Source organism: Anas platyrhynchos, chromosome 27 (genome assembly GCF_047663525.1).
Source record: "Anas platyrhynchos isolate ZD024472 breed Pekin duck chromosome 27, IASCAAS_PekinDuck_T2T, whole genome shotgun sequence".
In the NCBI taxonomy this organism is placed as follows: Eukaryota; Metazoa; Chordata; class Aves; order Anseriformes; family Anatidae; genus Anas; species Anas platyrhynchos.
The window spans coordinates 5691474-5712575 of NC_092613.1; the positions used below are offsets into that span (position 1 = coordinate 5691474).

Sequence of the window (21102 nt, forward strand, 5' to 3'; positions counted from 1 at the left end):
GTACATTTTAACCCGCCTAAGCTAAACATAACATCGACATCCTGGAAATGGCCTCCGGGAGGCTGCCCCTGAGGCATGGCAGGGCTGTGATGGTCACAGAGCTGGCCTGGGGGACTCTGCCAGAGCCGGGACCAGGCCACTTCAGTCCTGCCTGTGCTGACCAGCATTCCCCAGAGCTCCTTGAAACGATTGTCCTCCGCACGCTCATCACCAGCTCAGACTCTAATTAATGCTTTGGGAGCCCAGTTACCCTGCAGCCCTGCCCCACCCCACCCAGCAGTAATGGCAGGGACGGTCCCACTCCCACCCTCGGCAGCTATGTTCCCATCTCCCACAGGGAGGTCAGCGAAGCTGTCCGGGATCTCTCAGCACCTCTGGAATTTGAGCAGGCACTAAAAAGCAAACGAGGTGGCTAAGACAGGCCAAGAAGAAGGGCTGGAAATGCAGCACATGGGCACCGGTCCCCGTGAGGTGACAGAGGAAAAGGCTGTGCAGAGGGAACGCCGAGCGCCACGGTGCCTGGGAGGATGGAGAGTGGGGCGAGCTGTGTTACGGGGGGAACAGCTGCTGGGTTGCAAAAGAAACAACAAGTTCACTTGCTGGCATCCCCCGCTGGGCACAGCAGTCCCACGGAAGACCTACCTTTGGAGCAGGGCTCTCGAGAGAGGCTCTGGCAGCAGCAGGGCTTTGCAGCCACATTCCTTAGGAAACAAAAGGAGGTTTGGAAAAACAATAAGCCATTTTCCCCTCCCTGTACCGAGTCTTGGCTGAGGCCATGCTGAGTGAATTATACATGGAGCTCTGTCAGGAAACCTCCCTCCCAGCTGGGAACGTGCAATCCAATCTGCCAGCAGCCAAGACATCAGCACGGGCCAGGGATGGGGGACAGAGGGGCCAGGCAGAGATCGGAGCCCCTCTGATAGAGCAGGATGCATCCCACTGCTTCCCTTCATAGCCTGGGCAACCCCCTGATCTCAGCACTGTGCCCACCTTCCCGGGGTACCCCAAGGACTGCGAGACAGGAGGGCCAGGTCTGCCAGGACTTGCAGCGAGGCACATGCACTCCCAGCCTCACCATCAGTGCAGCAAAACCTGGCTACGTTAAACTGGGAGAGAAACTGCAGCTGGCTGGGGCCCAGACCTGGGAACTGCAGTCAGAGTTCAGCAGATTTATTAATTTTCATTATAACAGGGTCCTCAACTGCCCCATTAAAGTGACTTTAATAGAGTATCCCGCAAAATTAGGTGACAAGGTAAGGTGTTATTTCTTCCCTTCCCCTCTATTTCCCAGAAGGTAAACTGAGTCATGGGGAAGCAAAATGTCACGCCTGGGGGCAGCCAGTGGTTTGTGATGGAGCCAGGAGCTCAGCTGGGATGTCCCCCCACAGCTCAGGTTCCTCGCCCCCCAGTCATCCCCTTTCTGTCCCCAGCAGCTCTGGGACAAGATGAGCCCGGTGTGTGATGTGAGAGCCTCGTGGAGGCACAGCACATCTGCAGCTCAGATCTTTTGCCTGTCATTCCCAGCCGTCTGCTCTCCCTGATTGTACTCAAGACTGGATGTGAAGTCTTGTTTGGTAACCCAAGATTTGAAATGTAATGCTCGTGCTGTAAGAGCTGCCCCAAAACTGATCACCAGCGTTTGAGGAACCTGGATCTCAGCACTGAGGATGTCGTGGCAGTGTAAAACAGGAGTTGCAGGTCACAAAGTCATTTCTGCCCCCCAGCAGAAATGGGGGAATGGCCTGTCCCACCACACAAAGTGACGGCCACTCCTAGCTGCAGCTCACACTTCTGCCACCTCCAGTACTGGACCCTGGCCATCTACCAAGGCATTTGTTGGAGGCTCCCAGAGTTCAAGAGCTAACTACACCCCTGGTACCCACTGTAAAGAGCAAAGTGGGGCTGCAATCCCTTACTGCCCAGCTCTGTGGTGTGTGTTTGGGATGGCGTGCCTCCCAGCTGGCCTGAGAAGCAGCTGAACAAGCACAGCGGGGCTGGTCCTGCTGCTGGCACCCACCTGCGGGGTGTTTGCAAAAGCAGCTCTCTGCTCACGAGGTGCCTCAGTTTCCTGATGCACGTGGAGGCTTGCCTCTGGTTATGAAAGCACCTGGAGACTTCTGTGCCTGAAAAGCTGTACCTCTAGTGCAGGAGCTGGGAATGCAGCGATGAGACCATCACCTTTTACAGAGGATCAGTGCTGCGGTGTCCTCACAGAAAACGCTGTGCAGGAGGGAAGAGAGGGGAAAGTCGCCTTCCAGTTTGCTGGCACCAACAAGCCCTTTGAACACAAGGCACAGGGCTGTTTTTTTATGGTCCCTGTGGAGCCAGGAGCCGTTCTCAACCCAGGCCATGGCCACTCGGTACAGAAATGGCCCCGTGGAGCAGGAAAACATCTCCACGGAGCCCATAACTCCTGGCTGACAGGGCCCCAGGGATCGCCAGTCCCTCCTGCGCCTCCAGCTCTCACCACGATAACCATGGCGGATTTGCTTCGTATACAATGCCCTTGAAATCTGCGGAGGCTGGAAGAGTAAACAGACCTTAAAAGGGGCTGAAATTCCTGCTTTCCACTCCCTCCTTCTCAAGAGTACTCCTGAGTGCAGCAGCTTTCGCAGAGACCAGGCAACCGAAGGCCCTCTTTATGATACAAAGCAGCTAATAATAACCCATGCACCCTTCACCCTGCCTTCTCCAGAGCCCAGGAGAGCCCTTGCTTGGCGATTGCACCCATTTGTCTGCCATAAATGGTTGTTTTCCCTCTTTTTAGCAAGGCCACATTGTGCCCAAACTGTTCCATTCCACCATCAGAAATTCCAGCTCAGAATTGCCAGCGCTTGAGATCTCATCACAAGTCTCCTCGGGTTGGATGCTTTTCTTCCCCTCCTGCGAGGGGTGAGCTTTTAATTAAAAAAAGGTTGTTGCTAAGAGGAAAACTGAAAACACGAGCTAGCTCGGTGCATCCATGGTAAGGGCTGAACCATAGGAGTCAGCTAAAACAGGCAGAGAAAAAAGAATACAGCATAAAATCAGACGTCAGTTCTGGAGGCCGATGTGTGTCTTGGGGAGGGGAGAGGGGAGACGACCCAGTGTGATCCTAAACCCCTCGGAAACAACCAAAATTATTACATTCACTGGCATCCCCGGAGCTCCCTTGGACGGATGCATTGCAGAAAACCAGGCCTAGCGAGCAGACATCGTAACACCACACGCTGATACCTCAGCCTTTCCCCACAGCCTGCACTGTCCCAGAACGAGCTCAGAGCCCTCGCAGCTTTCCTTTCACAAAGGGAAGGTCTCAGCTCTGTGTAGATTGGAACACGTGCATTAGAAAGCACCCCAGCTGTACAGGTACACACTGCTGGCAAGTTAGAGGAGGATCTGGACAAGCCCAAGAGCAAACCCGTGCCCTGTGGGCATCTCTGCTACCTTGGGGACAAAAATCCTTCGTGCTCATGACGCCCCCTCCTCGAAGCACAGGCAGAGGTGGCTGTGCAGCCACAGAAGGGCTCTGCCTGCAAAGTGGGGGTGGGAAATGAGGCAATTTTTTCCAACCCACCACTTCCTAGAGCCCCTGAATTGTAATGCCATCCTTCCTAGCTGAACCGTACCAGGACTGGTGCTGGTGTTCAGTTCACAGCCAGGTCCGGGCTCACATTTCCCCGAATGAGAACAGAGTGACTCCAGATTCAGAGCTGAGATGCAGATTAGGATCTGGCGTGCCTCGGGCATTTTGCTGATTGAGCAGAGGTCGATATTCAGGTAGGGAAGGGATAAAACGGCTTCAAGGAACACGGCAGAGGGCTAGCAGGGAGCAGAGGGCTGCCTTTATTCTCAAAAGTACAGGACCTAAAGGGGGAGCCTCGTGGTGTTTGCGGCAGAACTGACGTGCCTTCCACTACAAACAAAACATTTCAAGGAAGTCTGTTCGTGTCAGCACCGTTTTCTTGGGAAGATTTCCAGACCCTGGGTGGAATTTCTCATCAAAAAGAGAAAGGAGAACAATGAGCAAAAGCAAGCCTGTGCCTAGAGCAACCCACGCTCCACCTGTGGAGGGAGAGCTCTCCAAGCCCTGCTTCTGGCAGGTCACATCTGAATCTGGGTCACTTGCAACTCAGGTCTCAGTTTCAGTCCGTCAGAATAGAAACACGATATGAAACTCCCTTTTTGTAAGACAGAAGAAAAAAAAAAAAAAAAAAAAAAAAAAAGAGCACTTCTCCAGCCAGCTGTTTCTCAGCAGGAGCAGAACAATAACGTCCACTTCAAAGAGGCCACCTAGGACACACCTAGGATGAGTGCTTTAGAGACATGTGAGCAGGTAAATCATTTGAAGGGCCACCTTGGGCCCTACAACCGCCCCTGGGTATGCTAAAAATTGCCCACAATTACTCTGCGGGGTGCTTACCTTACATAATTGTCTTAATTATATGGGGCTGCCTAATTACACTCGATGCAGCTTGAACTAAGCAAAGAAAGGAATCGCACATGGGAGAGAAAAGATTCTGACCAAGCTTTGGCCAACATGAGAAAAGCAGGAGGATTCCTCACGGACCCACTTTGCATCTCGCTCCATGGCCCTGCTGAACAAGTTTCCACCGGGCTGTGATAAGATTAGGGCCCGGGGTGTGACCGTCCCTTATGGCAGCAGGGCAGGAGCTGCTGGGAGGCCCTGGGCTCAGGCTGGGGTTGCAAAGGGACTTTCCAGCTGAGCCTGGATCCCACAACAGCAGCACTGTAATTGTCCTTCATTTGGGGCTGTTGATGCAGGGGTAGAAAGCTTTTTGCAGATTAACTCTCTCCTCCTCACAGCTCTGTAACCTTGGTAGCCTGATTTATTTATTTTTTTTTTCACCTACACCACGTAGGCACGGAGCAGAGCTGTTTTATCGCGCAGCCACCCACGTGAAAGGAGGAACTGCACAGCCTACAGCCGTGTCAGAGCTGGAGGGAGGGCAGAGAGCAAAGCCGTGCCAGGCAGAGCTGGAGCAAAGCCTTGCCAGGCAGGTAGGATGCATTTTCTGGGGGCCTTGCTAGGGATTCTGAGCCTGGCATGGGGTTTTCCCCGAAGCCAAGGAGCTGTCAGGCAGTTTTGACATAAAACTATCTCAGAGACTTGCTGTAAAGTGCCCAGATTTCCAAATGTGCATACATATGTATAACCCACACCAAATAACACACCGCTTTCAGCGTGCTCTGATCCAGGGCTGCTTTCTTGCCCCTTTTTCAGGCACCTGAAAGCCCCCGGACCAAGCTGCAGGTATAAGTGTTTGGGTTCTGCTGTGCTAGTTCTCCCCCGCAATGTGCAGCCTTTTTGAATCCCCAAAAGTGCTGCAGTTCAGGTGCTGCCTCGGGACATGAAACTGCTAAGTTTTGTAGAAGTGGACTGATTGTTTCCATTTCAAAACCCACATCGATACAGCTGCATCACACAAGTTGGAACAGGGGAGTGCCATCGGGGAAGAAAATCTAAATATAACCCTGGAAGAGCATTCCACTCGAATTAATTATCAGCAGTGAAATAACATTTTTAAAAGAGAAAGGAAAATATTGTGCCGAGATGAGAAAAAAGAGGGAGATCTGCCAGTCCTGGCGTGTGTTTATTCTGGGCATTGTTTAAGCTCTTAGTGCTAAATTAGTGACAGAGCCCAGCTGTTCCCGAATCTCAGCCCTCCTCTCTGCTCGGGCCAATAGATTTCGCTCTAGCCTGAGCCCAAAAAAGGACTGTATTTCCCTTCCCGGCTGTGCCTGACGTGGCCTGGCCGCACACGTCAGCAGGATCGGCTCCCCAGCAGGAAGCTGGCAAGAGCTTCTTAAAAACAAGTGACATAGGACACGGCCACGCAGCTCGCTTCAGCCCTCCGCACGGAGAGCAGAGCAGCGCGGGGATGTGGAGCAGAGCCTTGCTTCCAAAGAAGGAGAGCCTGCACGCCTCTTCCCGTGGCAGCAAAGGCACAGCAGCAGCCTGCTGAGCCGGCCGTGTCGCTGCCAGGGCTCGTGGTGCTGTGGTGGTGCTGGCAGGTGGTGAAGATTTGCTAGAGATGGGCACGAGAACAAAGGGGTACCTGTGAGAAGCGTGGTCAGGGTGCCTGGGTGCCCGAAGGGGTGACTGCCTCCAGCCCGTGGGTTAGGAAGGAAGGGAAAAGCAGCACAGGGAGCAGCTGGGGTCTCGCGTCCCTGCTTCGGGTGGGACAAGGGTGTGTTCATTTCCCTGCGGGGAAAACAAAGGGTCAGCAAATGAGAAGGAAGCCCCTCCACACACCCCTCTGTTTGATCAGCGAGCAGGAACGGCTGCTGTTTGAAGAGTATTTTAAGACAGATGCTTCGACTTCCACTTCCTCCTCCACCCCCTGAAAATCCTGGCAGCCTTTCAAGGCTCCCTCTGCAGTGGAGCAGCCACAGGAGAGCCCCCGTACTGGAAGGCAGGAACAGGAGATTAAACCCAGGCCAGTGCCCTCCCTACCCCAGCTTTTTCCACTCCCACGCCCCGCTGCAGAGGCCGGCCAGCATGCAGGCGTGGAGCAGAAATGTGTTCACACGCTAGGGACCTGGTGCTTCCTTCCCTGCAGCATGGCCCTGAGTAACGTCAGTAATTGGTAGTCTCTTTGATGAATTTCACTTTTACTGCTTTCAAGTTAGCCACAGTCCTCAGCCTGCCTGGTTTTTCTCTCCTGTCTGCAATATTCAAAATTATTTGCTGAATACACTCGGAGTGACACTGGTTAGCACAGACTGGGGCTTGTGAATGCAAGCTGTCTTTAGATATAATCGGGCAGCCAGCTGGCTGCACTGGGTGTTTCGGTTCCTACCATGATGAAGCACCCAGTCTCCTGTCCCCAGGCCACACGGATTCTCCCACAAAGTGCTGACAGTGACCCAGCAGCACCACGAGCCGTGCCAGCCCTCTGCTTCGGAGCACCACGGTCCAAAGTGCAGAGCAGCAGCACAGCCACAGAGCAGGAAGCTTTGCACAGCAGGGCTGGTAGCTCAGCCACATTCCCTTGCAATGGAAGCCCCAGCTTAGGGCAGCTGAGATAATCATGCTGACAAGTCTGCAGCATCAGTGGGAAAAAGCTACTGATGCAAATGTGTGCTGGAAGAGATCTGGACTGGTCTGCACTGGTTCTGCAGTGCAGAAGCCTCCCGTAGCAATTAGCGATCAGAAACGAGCGATCTTGCAGAGGTGCCTGTGGGTTTAGCACGCCAGCAGCTCGGACTCTGTGCGGAGGAGGCAGAGAGAGCTGATCATCAGCCTTCTCTCCAGAGCTAGCTCCAAACCAACTTTATGCACGCAGCAACTCGCCAGCCAGCAGCACGCAGGCACCGGTACAGACCTAGGCTTGAACCCACACTGTGCATGCCCCCAATGTGCTGGGCACTGTGTGTCCTCGATGTCCTGGCTGCTGCCTGCCCTCGATGCACTGCGTGCCCTCGATGTGCCACATGCCCTCGATGCGCTGCGTGCCCCCGCTGCGCTGCGTGCCCTCGATTTTGCGTCAGGCCAGCTGGCAGCAAGGATCAGCTTGCAAAGCACGGATCCTATTGCAGCTCAGCTCGGCCCAGGGCCATGCTGGCTGCTGCCCGTGCCCCCAGGGTGCGTCACAACCTGCGGCAGGCCCTGTGGCATCTCCCCGTGGCACAGCACCCAGGTATCCACGCCTCGGCCCCAGCTCTGCAAACCCAGCTGGGTGCAGGGCCGCTGCTTGGGGGAGATACCTGGGGTTGTTCCTGCCCATTCTCCTGGGGAGCAGCTGGAGCCGTCTCCAGCATGGGTCTGATCGGGGTCAGGGGCTGTACGGCCTCTCCCCATAACGCCTTGTGCCAAACACATTATGAGGACAAAATTCTGAGCTGACCTCGGGTGGTCTCTGGATCATCTCCCATGCTGGAGGTAAAGACGCTGCCAGGGCTGTGTCTGCCTTTGGCTCGCTTCCATTTGGTGGAGCTGAGTGCGTGTCCGTGTGCTTGGGAACTGCTGAGCACTGTACTCGTGTCACCGTGCCTGTCTGGGGCTCTGATGTCCCAGCCAAGTTCGCTCACAGCTCAGAAACTCTCTGCCTTGGTTGCTTGTACTTTGTCTTGGCTCTGAGGGAGCAGAGGAGGGACTGCCTCCCCGTTCGTGGCCCCTTGTACTCTTCACACCCTTAAAAGCAATTAGCTGCCAACCCTTGAGATCTCACATCTTGAGATTTCTTAAAAAGTTGTAAACACCTTGGCTTCATTCCTGAGAAAATGGGTGGGATGGTGGTAAGCCCCTTAGTTTCATGACCCTCTAGGTCATGAAGGTTTTTAGGCAAAACTTTACCCTTCCTTGGCATTACTCACTGTTCAGGGAATGAGATATACCAGCAAAAGATGTCCTCTGTGCTGCCCCGGAGATGGAAACCTTGAATGGGAAAAAGAACGAAGACTCAGAGCAAGATAAAACCCCATCCCGGCAGTATTTTGAAACAGAACTGTTCTTTCAAAACAAGGCCAGTATCTGATGAAGTGCAGGGACAAAGATAATGCCTCTGTCTAGAATTAAGGACACGTTTCACCCTGTTCAGGAAAGCTGAACAAAGGGGTCAGACTGACTTCTGCGCTATTTTAAGCGCTTCAGGTTAAAGGTCATTTAGAGCTGCTGCATAAGTAGTGGATGTTTTATTTAAAGGCTGTTTGCTTGCTAGAATTTCTAGGGCCCTGAATGCTGTTGCATTATTTTAAAAGCCTTTGTCATGCTAATGGAGCAAGGACACCCAGGAAGGGGAGAGGAGCAAACCCCTGGGTGCTGGTGGTGCGTGGAGCACACGTACCCTGTGCTCAGAGGTGCACACATTTTTCTCGTTTGGCTGCAGCGTGGCAGTCAGAGGTGCGGGGTCAGCTACGCAGACACCCTCCTGCCTGCCTGGGTTGTCTCAGCAACAGTTGCTTCAATGCTCTGTTGTTATGTCCTGTAAATGTTTAATGGGAAGCTTATCTCTCTTACCTATACAGATGGCTCAGGTTATTGAGCTTGTGTGCAAGGATTAATTGGAAATGGGCAGATGTCAGCTAACCAGAAAAAGAGCTTAATATGTAAGTAATTAGATGAGCCGGGATGCTGGTGAGGGGGCGAAGCCACCTCTGAAGGATTCGGAGCAAAAAGGACGAGCCCAAAAGGATCTTCCTCGAGCCTTCCTATTAATTACCTGTAAGGACTAGACCTCCTGAACGTGGGATGCAAATGCAAGATGATGCCCACACTTCAGAGCTCTGCTTGATGACGGCTGCAGCGTTCGGTGGGGGATTAGCACCCAGTACTCTCAGCTAGTCTCAGCTCACAGTCCAGGGCATCTGCTCTTCCCCTGCTGATAATGGGGACTGACTGGGTGAGATAGATGGGAAAAAGAGGTCACGTTACGTGGAGCAGCCTGATTAAACCTTCCTCATTGAATCCTGACCATAAGAAGTTCAAGATCTGCAAGCCTGGTGATTTTTATTTTTATTTTTACAATAATAAACAGCAATAGTTTAGACTCTAATATGTATTGTCTATCTTAAGTGGATTTTTTAAGATCACATGCTGTAGTAAATCCAAGTTTTAAAAGATCACACTAAAAAAAATGCATGTAACATAAATTGCATAAAAACAGAGAAAGAAAAATCCAGAGCAGCTGCAACAAAGCATTCTCATGCGCTGTTCCCTGAGCTAAAGTAACACCCATGTGCATATTCATTCATGCAGATATATAATTTTTTGCAATACGTTTTGCTCACCTGCACACACCTGCATTTGGGCACAGATATTTATGTGCAAGTGAGCAATTTGTGAACCTGTATCACATGCAGATATGCCCACTTTTGAAGGCCTGTTCTTACTTGCTGGCAGACCAGGAAATTGTTGTTGGGACTAACGCTTGGATACAAGGGTGAGTGGCAGGATCCAGCTCTGCAGAGAGCACCCTGTTCGCTGGGGTTAACCACCACCACCGAGAGCTGGTGAACTCCTTGCCTCAGTCCTGATCACCCGAGAACGTTAGTGAGATGCCTTTAGTAGAGAGCCAAGGTTTATTTGAGGAACAGGATAGTCAGAAATCAAGTTTGAGTGTTTCACAACATCAGAGAAGCTGAGGATTTGTTTACAGCGCCTAATTATAGCAGTTTAGTGCCAACAGAGAATCAGGAAAGATGAAAGATGTGCTGTAAGGAAAGAATATGCTGTGCACGATTGCAATACTGCACCAAATTCCTCATGAAAAGGACCTCTCAAGGTCCTAATAAAATTTACGTGGGGACTGAATGTGAATAAATGATGACACTCTGTAGAAGTAGCTGGGGAAATGGCTGCAGCATTTCGTAATCAGACTGAGTCAGAGGTGTATTTCTGGGAACGTACATGCAGAAGGCAAGAATTTCCCCCGGGAGGCAGGGAATGGTTGGTATCTGAAAATCAGCAGTTCTTTAGTTCCAGTCAATGAGCTGAAGAGAGAAGGGAAATCAAACGCCAGAGAAAGATGGCATGAAACAGAACAGACTCAGCCCTCGTATCAAGGAGTTAGTACTGGGGAAACCAGGCTTAAAAATAGAGATCTTTAAACAAATGAACTGGTGTCTTAAGTATCAAAGAGCTCTGACACTCTCCTGGCTGCCCTATATAAGCAAAATGCCCTGAAATCCAGTCTGTGCAAAGTCTCTGCCCAAGGCCTACATGCTGTGATTATCTTTTGGAGGAGGGAATTTGAGGATCTAAAGATCTTCAGAAATAAAAGCTCCTAATTTCTTGCCGTGAATCTGAAGAAGAACAGCTGTCAGACATTTCTTGTGCATCTTGTGCTCCTGGACAGACCACGTCACACTGCAGGTAGCGTTGCTGGCTCTTCATTCTGGGCTTCCCATGGAATAATTCCTATGGCACCAGCAACATCAGTCCTTCAGCTACACCAAATAATCTCGTGAGAAGAACAGAAAGAGGTTTGGACCAAGGCAGCTCCCAAATCACTTTCAAAACAGCAGATTCCAGAGCCACAGGCGCTCCAGCGATCTCAGTGCACCAGCCACCAGCAGCTCACTGGGCTGCACAGTGAAGGACACATCCAAGGGTTACGTGACTTGGAGGTAGGAGAGATCCTTTTCCGTGACTCCGTTTACAGGCATGGGATTATAGCGGCAGTAACTTAAGCAAGTGTACATATACTTATCTGAACGTGGGGCCAGATTTCACACGGTTGGTCATTGATATTGTGGCTGTATTTTCTTAATTCTCTGTCAGACTCCTGAAGAGAGGGGGATAGTTTTTCTAAGGAGGTCAGTGCCCTGCAAGAAGAGCTTGGCTATAAAAAGCTGTTAAGCCATTGAGAGACACGAAGTATCACTAAAGCTGTTGAGAGAAGACAGACAGGTCTCTTTAAACACTGTCCATGCACCTCGATTTGTGTTTCAGCATGCAGAGTCTGTCATTTCCCCTACCTCCAGCACTATGCCAACCTCAGGATGTGCAGAATTTGAGGTAAGATTGTTCCCAGTCATTCCACTAGGGTCCAAGATGATCAGGCTCCTGATACTTTTCACCCAGCTTTTGCAAGGAAGAAACTCCACCATTCCTCCATCTAAAGCAGAAACCAAAGGAAGAGAAGGAGAACAGGAATCTCCTAACTCCTCCTGGACTGGGCATTGGAAGCAACCCAACTCAAAGCAGTAGTCGGTGATTCACTGACATTCCCCTCCCTGAGACTTTAAGCCAAATCAAGCAGGGAGACAGACTCTTGCCATGATGGCGAGGTAAAAGCTAAGACCCTGTAAGAAATAAAACCTGCATTGGGTCAAGCTGTCCTGATCATGGCACAAAGCCTCTCTTCCCTTTTAACAAAATGAAAACAAAGGGTTACATCTTACCGCAGACATTTATGCACATAAGGGTTGTTGATTTTATTCTGCTTGCTTTTTGCCGCTCCCAGAGGTTTGGTATCTGACACAGTGCAGTTTAGGCAGGGCCACGGTTTAGGCCATTGACATGTGCTGGCATCAGGAAGCACATTCCTCCTTACAGGCCCCGAAGCATGAGCCGAACACCAAATGGATCAAGCATCAGGCAGGAGTCTGAAGCTGCTTACTGTGTCCAGGAAGGAGATGGCTGTACTTAAGATGTAGTCTGCCAGGAAGAAGTAGATAAGATTGCTCTGATCTTCATGATAGAATGCTTATCAAGTCTATAGAGCTTTGAGCAAAACCAGGCGGTTGTTAGGAGAACCTGCTGAACTGCTGTCAGGATGTAATATTTATCACCGAAGAGAATAATCCAGTGCGACTGCTTTGTCTCATGTTTTGCCAGTGTGAAAACCAGGGGTTGCTCCACAGCAAAAGAAAAAAAAAAAAAGTGTCCAATAGAAAGGAAAGGCTTGGGAACCATAAACACATCAAAGATGGTTTGAAATCTTCTTATTGTAGCAGTTAATAAGGGACATGTGCCAAGGCCACACGCAATTTAGACCGGTTTCACCCAAAGCCACTTGAATAAATCTGGACACGTTGTAAAGACTGCACACACATCACATGGAATCAGGGAACAGAATTTCAGTCTTTAATCTGACCGGTCAGGCCCAGTTTCCCCCACAGTAAATATTTATTGTGTTGGTGAGGAAAGGCAAAAGAGACAGAAAATGAGCCTAAATTATTTGTTAGAGATATAAGCAGGTGATTTAAACAGGTGAGATAGCCAAAAATATAGATTTATCAGTACCCTGCTGAGGCCATGGGGACACGATTACTGGACATATCAACACAATGACTGATGTCTTAAAAGGCATCCTGACACGTCTCAAGCTTAGGCTAGTTTTTGGATAGGTGTGTTTAATAGTTCATATTTCACTCTTTCACATAAGACAGTCATGTCTTATGCGGGTTATACAGTTCTGGAGAAGTGAACTGAACAAAAACTTGCCTTTATCCTTGTTACTTTTCTATACAGAGAAGGAAGCACTCCAATTTTATGTTGATCTCAGACTTCTATTGTTGATTTCAGATCTCTATCCGTGATGAAACAAAGAGGAGCAGCAAGTAACCTTTTGGCCGCAAGCACATTTCTTCTTGAAATGTTATCAGAAGACTGCTAGAAAAGCACTCCATCTACTTGACTGGCAAAAGCGAGCAACATCGACACCTACTGTTGGATATTTTAATTGCTGATAGTACCAAACCATTGACTAAGATTCTTGTCTACGATTTCTTCCAGGAGAAGATGCTCTCCTTAGTTAAAACTACATGATGATACTTTTAGTTGGCTTTTATGCTTTTATTGCTCCTGCAGTGCTTTCAAGGTGCACTTAATTGCAAACTGAGCATCTGCATATGAAGGGAAACCTCTTCCTTTAGCTCAATTTCTTCCTTTGTTTAGTTCGTGGAATTAGGTGATCCTTTGGCGGTGAGAGCTTTTCATGAAGCTAGCTGATAAAAATGAAAGAGCTGATAAGTAACGCTGCTGTTATCAGAGAAGAGTGTGCGATATGCTAAGTGGGAGAGTGGGATGATTTCTCAGGAGAGTCAAAGCTTCTAGTTCATAAGGAAATGAGGTTCCCATACAGACCTTGCAGAGCATATCAGAAAGTACTAACCAGCCAAGTAGAGAGCACAGGTTTCAAAGAAAACATTTATTATATTTTACCATAGCAGCAGATCATTTCTAACACCCTCAAAGTGCTTCACACTAAAATCTAATCATCACTATTTCCTTCATACACTACCTGTTTTTTTGTTTCCAGCCCATTAAAGAGAATTTATGAATAGGATTAAACGACTTTCCTAAGAAATGCAGGAAAAAAATGGCAAGCAGGCTGAAAGAGCTAAGCTCTGTCTTCCCTCCTCACATTGGCCTTTTCTTCATCAGACACTTTCAGCAAACTAGCTTCAAGTGGCTATTTGCGATTCTGAAAAGCTTCCTATTATTCATATTAAAAAACTATAAAAAGAGATGAGAGAGAAAATACTCCACTGCTAGGAACCTAACCAGAGTTAAAGAGAAAAAAGTCTGAACACAGAAGTTAGCAATGCCTATATTTGCTTCTATGCTAATCTGAAGTCCTCTGTGATACAAAATATGCCCTGAAAAATTTTCTGACCCTGGGCTGTCTCTCCTAGTGCTTGACCTCCAAGAAATAGCTCTTTGCCCTGAAGAAAATCATCTTGGCAAGACACTGCTGTGTTTGCCCGTCACACTGCTAAACATTTCTCTTTCAGGCCAGCAGTACATGAAACGTGGAGGCACTTTGTTAAAGCACTCTTCACGCCTGCCCTTGCTCCCCTGCCCACACCAACAGGTCCAGCAGCAAGTGGGAGAAGTGCTCAGCAGAGGCTGACTTGGTTTGCCTTACTTCTGGGTCACCACGAAGCCCACCCCACTTCCCTGCACTGACAGCAAGTTTAAGTGGCGTGGGCAAGAAACAACACAGACCACAAGGACTCCTGCATCCGATTGATGGCTTGCTCCGCCAAGTGAGCCCCGTCCCTGTGCCCCCAAAAAGCCCACGGCTGTGAGCCCAAGACCCCCTCCACCTGCTGACTGCCCCAGCCAAGGAGACAAAACCCTTGCAAACCCTTTGGTTTGGCACCGCCTGCCACCAATGACAACGCAAGGTTGAACACTTCAGACATCTATTCCTGCCTAGTCGCCAATATTGACTCAAAACCTCTTGTTGCAAACACGATTTCGAAGAAGAAAAGCCATCTAATCTTGTTCTTCAACTACTCTGGCAGCACCACAAAATGGCACAGCCTGATAATCCACGTGGCTCCTGATGGAGCCTTAAGGTATTGCTATCATTTTTGTGATACTTTTATCAGCTTGTGTAATGGTTGGGCATTTTTGTTGACACAAGACTTGTACGAAATTAGAGAAGGGTATAAAAGAGGGAAGCAGCCTGCCCCAGTTCTGGTCCAAGATGGCCAAGTTCACTCTGCTTACCGGTAAGTCCTGCTTCCCAGCTCACTTCTTTACCTTCGTGACAAGTATTTGTGGCTCTCTTGGTGTACTGGGGGTTAGAAAAGAAGTTCTTTGGAATTCCAGTCTCTTTACTCTTCTTTCAAAGGAAAAGACATAGCAGCAACCTGCAGGACAGTCCAGTCCTGCTCAAGAGCTTTGTATTTCTGAAAACAAACACTAATCACTTTTTTTCTTTCTTCTCTTCCTCAAAGGTCTGGCCCTGCTGCTGAATGCCCAGATAGGTATGTGCTTTTTTTTCCCCAAAACAACTCACCAAATTCATTTCAGCATGGGCATACACAGGCAGGTCAAGCAGAAAGCACAACAGAAATGCCAACAGCTTTCTTCCTTCTGGCAGCATCCCTTCTGCTTCTGCTCTTCCTTACCTGGCAGCAAAGAAGAAAGACACAGTTTGGGGAAGAGAGTCAGTGGCTATAACCACCCCAATTCATGATTTTCAGGGTACAAGTGAGGAAGAAAAAAAAATATTATTATTAAGGACACAGTTCCCAGAATGATAACCAACCCTACCTCACTTTCTCCAGACTCCTCACCCTGGCAAGGAAGCATTGCCCAACCATTTCTGACGAGATCTGGTTACAATAATCTGTTTTAAGTTCCTAGTTTTTCTGCAGTGCAGCCCAGACCTGCCCCATCTCCTCCGTGTCTCTGCAGGCACTGCCTATGTGCTGTCGTGCTACTTCACCAACTGGGCCCAGTACAGGCCCAGCCCGGGGCGCTTCACGGTTGACAACATCGACCCATGCCTGTGTGACCATCTGATCTACGCCTTCGCTGGGATGTCCAACAATGAGATCACGACCATTGAATGGAATGATGAGACCCTCTACAGATCCTTCAACGGCCTGAAAAACCAGTACGTGACGTTCCCTGGGCTATAGCAGTGCAACCTGCAGGGCAAGGGGTGTCAAGAAGAGGCAGAGAGTCGGAAATAGCAATTCAACAGTGTTGTTTTGTACCAAAACATGTTCGTGTCCTTATCTTTGCAGGAATGGAAATCTGAAGACCCTCCTGGCAATTGGAGGATGGAATTTTGGGACAGCCAAGTAAGTTCACACCACCTCTGTCCTACAAAGGCAAACTGGAAAGCGAAGGCAGAAAGAGGCCCTGACCATCCCCAACTCTGCCCTCCTCTGCTCCCTAGGTTCTCCACAATGGTTTCCACTCCGGAGAACCGCCAGACCTTCATCAATTCCGTCATCAAATTCCTGCGCCAGTACCAGTTTGATGGGCTGGACCTCGACTGGGAGTACCCTGGCTCCAGGGGCAGCCCGGCTCAGGACAAGGGTCTCTTCACTGTCCTGGTGAAGGTAGGGGGACACAAAGGGGCTGCTCAAGGCTCTTGAGCAAACTCAAGAGCAAACTCCTCTGTGCTCTGCACAGCTCGGTCCAGAGGAGCCCTGGGAGGCTCCGAGAGCCCACGCTGAGCCCTGTTCCTTGGCATCCCCCAGGAAATGCTGGCAGCCTTCGAGCAGGAAGCCAAGCAGGTTGGCAAGCCCCGTCTGATGATCACAGCTGCTGTTGCTGCAGGACTTTCCAACATCCAGTCTGGCTACGAGATCGCTGAGCTCGGCAAGTGAGTAGCAAGCCCCCAGGTACACCTTCTGTGACCTCCTTCAGGCCATTCCTTCCAGCGCTCTCCCTTCCAGCAGTTATGGGATGCTCTGACATTAGCTGGCAGAAACCAACCCCACTGCCTGCAGAGCCCCCACGCTTTATGCAGGAGGAGAGACTCGTCTCTACCTTTAGAAGGCTTGTCTCAAAGAGGCCTTGGAGAAATGCTGATCTGCAGATAGTGGGGGCACAGCCAGGGATGCTGGGGGATCAGTTACGAGGACTAAAGGAACATCCAGGTCTGGGTGAGTGAGCTGGCCAGGGCACAGACACATGCAATGGTCTCCACAGGTACCTGGACTACTTCCATGTGATGACTTATGACTTCTATAGCTCCTGGGATGGAAAGACTGGGGAGAACAGCCCGCTGTACAGTGATGGCAATGCCTACCTCAGTGTTGTAAGTACAGTTTGGGAGTGTGTCCCACAGATCACAGTGATCACACCACTGATGAGAACTTTTAAGAACTCACTGTCCTGCCTACAAAGCCTGGCACAGGCTTGAACTGTGATATTCTTGTATAGGATTACGCTATGAACTACTGGAAGAGCAATGGTGCCCCTGCTGAGAAGCTCCTTGTTGGATTCCCCACCTATGGACATAACTTCATCCTGCAGAACCCATCTAACACAGCTCTTGGGGCACCAACATCGGGACCTGGGCCTGCTGGACCTTACACAAAGGAGGCTGGGCTGCTGGCTTACTACGAGGTATGTGTGTTCCCTCACACCTAGGCACACCAGAACACAAACACCCTTCAAACTACCTGGCAAGCAATTATTATCCTGTGGATCCATGGAATATTTCAATTGCCCTTTTTTGTAGGACGCCCGATAAATTCCCACTCTCTGCCCTTTTTTCCTAGATCTGCACGTTCCTGGACTCTGGAGCCACCCAGGCTTGGGATGCCCCCCAGGACGTGCCCTATGCCTACAAGGGCAACGAATGGGTTGGCTACGACAACATCAAGAGCTTCAACATCAAGGTACGGTGGGGATGTGGCTGTACTAATCACACTCCAGGAGCCCTTCTGCAACAGCAGCTCTTGGACTAATTGGGATTTCTCCCCCCACACTACACAGGCTGACTGGCTGAAGAAGAACAACTATGCAGGTGCTATGGTTTGGACCATTGATCTGGATGACTTCACTGGCTCTTTCTGCAAACAGGGCAAATATCCCCTGATCACCACCCTGAAGAACGCTCTTGGCCTGCAAAGCAGCAGTGAGTAACTTGGGTACTGTGGGGTTTGTGGAAATTTTTTAAGCAACAAAAAGCTGGTGTGCTCAGAGCACTGTGGGACAATGAAAGGAGGGAAGGGAGAGAATACCAATAGAAATATAGTCCATTCGAAAAGGAAACCTCCTTCTTGCTTTCATTTCAGGCTGTACAGCTTATTAAAAGTCCAGTCCTCAATCCCTGCAGCTCCTAACAATAGAAGTTGAAATGGGTGTGTGAGTATGAGCTGCAGTAGCAATTCCAGTGGCTGTGGTGTGAGTGGCTTTTCTGCCAGTAAAGGCATCCAGACTTACCCAAGAAGAGCAGCTTGTACCAGTGTTTGAACACCAAAAAAGTTATTTGCAAAATTTCTTGGCAGACCTTGTGACCTTGTACCATCTGTTCCTGCTGCAACTGGGCATGGAGACTCCAGGTTGAGCACAGCAGACAGACCCCTCTGATCTAGTTCTGTGGAATAACAATGATTAAATAAAGAATTATGCGAAAGCAACAATCCATGCTGTACTGACTCATTTTGCTCTTCATATTTTGATACTCCCTGACTCTCTCCCAATACATAAATCCATGATCAGGGAAGGGCCTGAATCCCCAAGCACCATTTGAAGAGCCCTAGGCAGGCGTTTCCCAGGGCTTTCTTGCCTTCCCAGCGGGGCAGTCAGTCAGAGGGGAAGAAAGCAAAAAGAGAGGGCAGGGCAGGGCAGGCTGTGCCATGAGGGAGTAAAAAAAGCTTTCTCCTGGAAAAGTCACCCTGCAAAGGAGCCGGCCTTCAGAGGTCCCCCAGCCCTATTGCTCTGGCCATGAGACAGCTGCAACAATTCCCCTCCTGCAGGAATGGGCACGTAGCAGCTCCCACAGAGTCCTGACATGTCCTTGAGCCCCGAAAGTGCACTGTATGGTCAGAGGCACAAGGAGCTTCATGCCTCAAAGCAAACCTCTTCTGTTGCTGAGGAACTTCCATGATGCAAATAGTGTCTTTAAAATGTCAGTAAGATGTTTCTGCTCTTAGATGCAGGGAAGGAGCCTCAGATACTCCTGAAAACAAACCAAAGAGCAAAAAAGGCTATGCAACAGAAGCAAGAACAGCCTGCTGTTTCATACTGGGTCACTGGTCAGGAGAACATGCTTCAAAATAGCAGAGCAAGCTTTCATAGGCTGTTCACACCACAGACCCTTCTCGTTCACATGTGCCAGGGCTGCAGTTCACTCGTGCATGGCACTTTGCAGCCCACATCACTTCAGCTCCCCGTGAGAAGCAGAACTGAAACGCTGCAGCAGCCCTGTGGGACCTTCTGCCCGAGGGTACATCAGCCCCCGCTGCACTTCGGCACGTTTGGCTTTCATTACAGCTCTCTCTGATGTGCAGACATGCAGAAAAGTACCTCAAAACCCTTCCATGCCCTGTGCACATCGGCTACACCAGCTTTTCGCCCTCACCTTCACTGGTCATGAGGTATTTTTTAAAAGCAGACTCTGGGAAGCAGAGAGAGAGCTGGAAAACCAGCTGAAAAAACTGAGCTGTCTGCCTGCAGGGAGAAAATTCAGAGCAGCAGCTGAAAGCAGGCAGAATTCTGCCCAAGACTTCATTGGCAATATCATGTAGCCTCCCACTTCCAAAAAATAAGTCCAGAATGCATTTTTACTAGCTCAACAGCATCTTTGCCTAGCAAAGGTGCCCTAAAGCAGCCCCACTTTGCATGGAAAGCCACGCAGGCCATGCCCTGCTGACACCACACGTGCCCAGCAAAATATTTCCATGGGCACAAACACCAGTATGGGCTGTCAGCTCCAACCTCTCCATATCAGGGGGTTGATACCCACACCTCTGTGTCCAGATAAGGGTTAGGACAGGGCATATTTATCTAAATCCACAGTGCCATTCCACTCACCTTTACTTTTCTCTCCCCACTTAAGCCTTCCCCACTGACCTGCCTAATCTCCCTGGCAAGGGCAGGTGGAACAAAACAACATCTCCAAGGCAGTGCCTCATGTGCACTGAGGTTGGCAATGCCAGGATGGATAAAATCTTCCCAGAATACAGCAGCCATTACAGAGTTTGTTGAGTCATTTATCAGATGCATCTCATAGCAGATGGATGCAAGACTGCAAGTGCCTTGCCCAACCCTGCAAACCTCTGGGCCTGAAAAGGGAAGAAAGAGTAAAGAACCTGGAGCTGAAGAGCTGGATGGAGACACCTGGACATCGTTCAGGTGGAGAAAGCATGAAAATCCTTCTCTTCTCCATCATTCAACAGAAAAGAGTCCAGGCAGTTGAAGGGCAGACAGACTTAATCCTAGCATGGTCACAGAATGACCATAATGACAATTGTCATTAGTGTATGAACTGAAACTAAAGCAGAAACAATCCAGATTTCTGGATCTCTCTGGAACCCAACACTTCAGCTACAGGAATAATATGCAAAATCTCTGTCTGAATGCTCTACACTTTTACTGTGACTGCAAAGTGCCTCTGGCAGGGACCAATTCTGCCCTTCCTCAAGGCCTGCTACCAGGAACCACTGGCATGTTACATTTCTTAAGGCGGAGAAAAGGCAGAAAAGTTCCTAAAGAACAATTCCAGGATTTGCCCACCTGATGTTTGTTACCACCATATGCAGACAAATTACCTTCTTTGATCCACCGGCAGGTGCTTACCTCTTCACACTGGAACACACTTCTGCAGATAAGAGACCTTCACCTGCAAGGCTCCAAAGGTCACTGAGGGTGCAATATTACAAATCCATTTCTATTGAGTTTGTACTGTGCTACCTTATCAGCTCAGAAACATACTGGAAAAATAACCCTTGAGGATCATCGTTTTTTTAATTATCCACCATATCTCATCCAGTGCAAGCAAAAAAACCTGGCGGGTTGCTCTAATGCATGTTAATCTGCAGGTCAGTGGCTTCAGCACCAGCATGTGATAAGGACAAGCCTGTGGGTGTTTTCAAGTCTCCTGTTCCACCAAGTCTGGATGACTGCCTGGAAATTCACCTTCACATCATCTTAACGGGAATTATGTAATGTCTCGGGGCAGAGAAAACAGCCAATGACTGCTGACAAGCTCATGCAGAATGTAAGAGATTCTGGCAATTTCACCTCAAGGAGCTCCACAGAAAGCCAAGGCAAGGCTTCTCACCTGCCCTTGCTCACCTGCCCACACCAACGGGCCCAGCAGCAAGTGGGACAAGTGCTCAGCAGAGGCTGACTTGGTTTGTTTTACTGCTGGGACACCATGAAGCCCACCCCACTTCCCTGCACTGACAGCAAGCTTAAGTGGTGTGGACAAGAGACAACACAGACCA

At 49.7% G+C, this 21102-nt stretch overlaps 1 protein-coding gene and 1 long non-coding RNA gene across 3 annotated transcripts; one reads left to right on the forward strand and one right to left on the reverse strand.

Moving 5' to 3' along the window:
• The first annotated feature begins 5385 nt into the window (after positions 1-5385).
• LOC119713923 (acidic mammalian chitinase-like) lies at positions 5386-18368 on the forward strand. 2 transcript variants are annotated; one of them, XM_072028371.1, is made up of 12 exons: positions 5386-11070; positions 12974-14754; positions 15139-15168; positions 15602-15803; positions 15937-15993; positions 16092-16257; positions 16399-16523; positions 16853-16961; positions 17087-17272; positions 17428-17547; positions 17645-17786; positions 17947-18364. In XM_072028371.1, the coding sequence occupies exons 4-12, from the start codon at positions 15727-15729 to the stop codon at positions 17961-17963; spliced, it is 999 nt and encodes a 332-aa protein (XP_071884472.1). In that variant the 5' UTR covers positions 5386-11070; positions 12974-14754; positions 15139-15168; positions 15602-15726; the 3' UTR covers positions 17964-18364. The 2 variants fall into 2 exon arrangements, with proteins under 2 accessions (XP_071884472.1, XP_038024146.2); XM_038168218.2 differs by lacking the exons at positions 5386-11070; positions 12974-14754 and adding an exon at positions 14836-14910 and having other exon boundaries at positions 17947-18368.
• LOC119713922 (uncharacterized) lies at positions 9435-12320 on the reverse strand. The gene is made up of 2 exons (XR_005261061.2): positions 11848-12320; positions 9435-11561 (listed from the first exon to the last, which is right to left on the reverse strand). It is a non-coding gene; the product is annotated as an uncharacterized lncRNA (long non-coding RNA).
• Positions 18369-21102: the final 2734 nt, after the last annotated feature.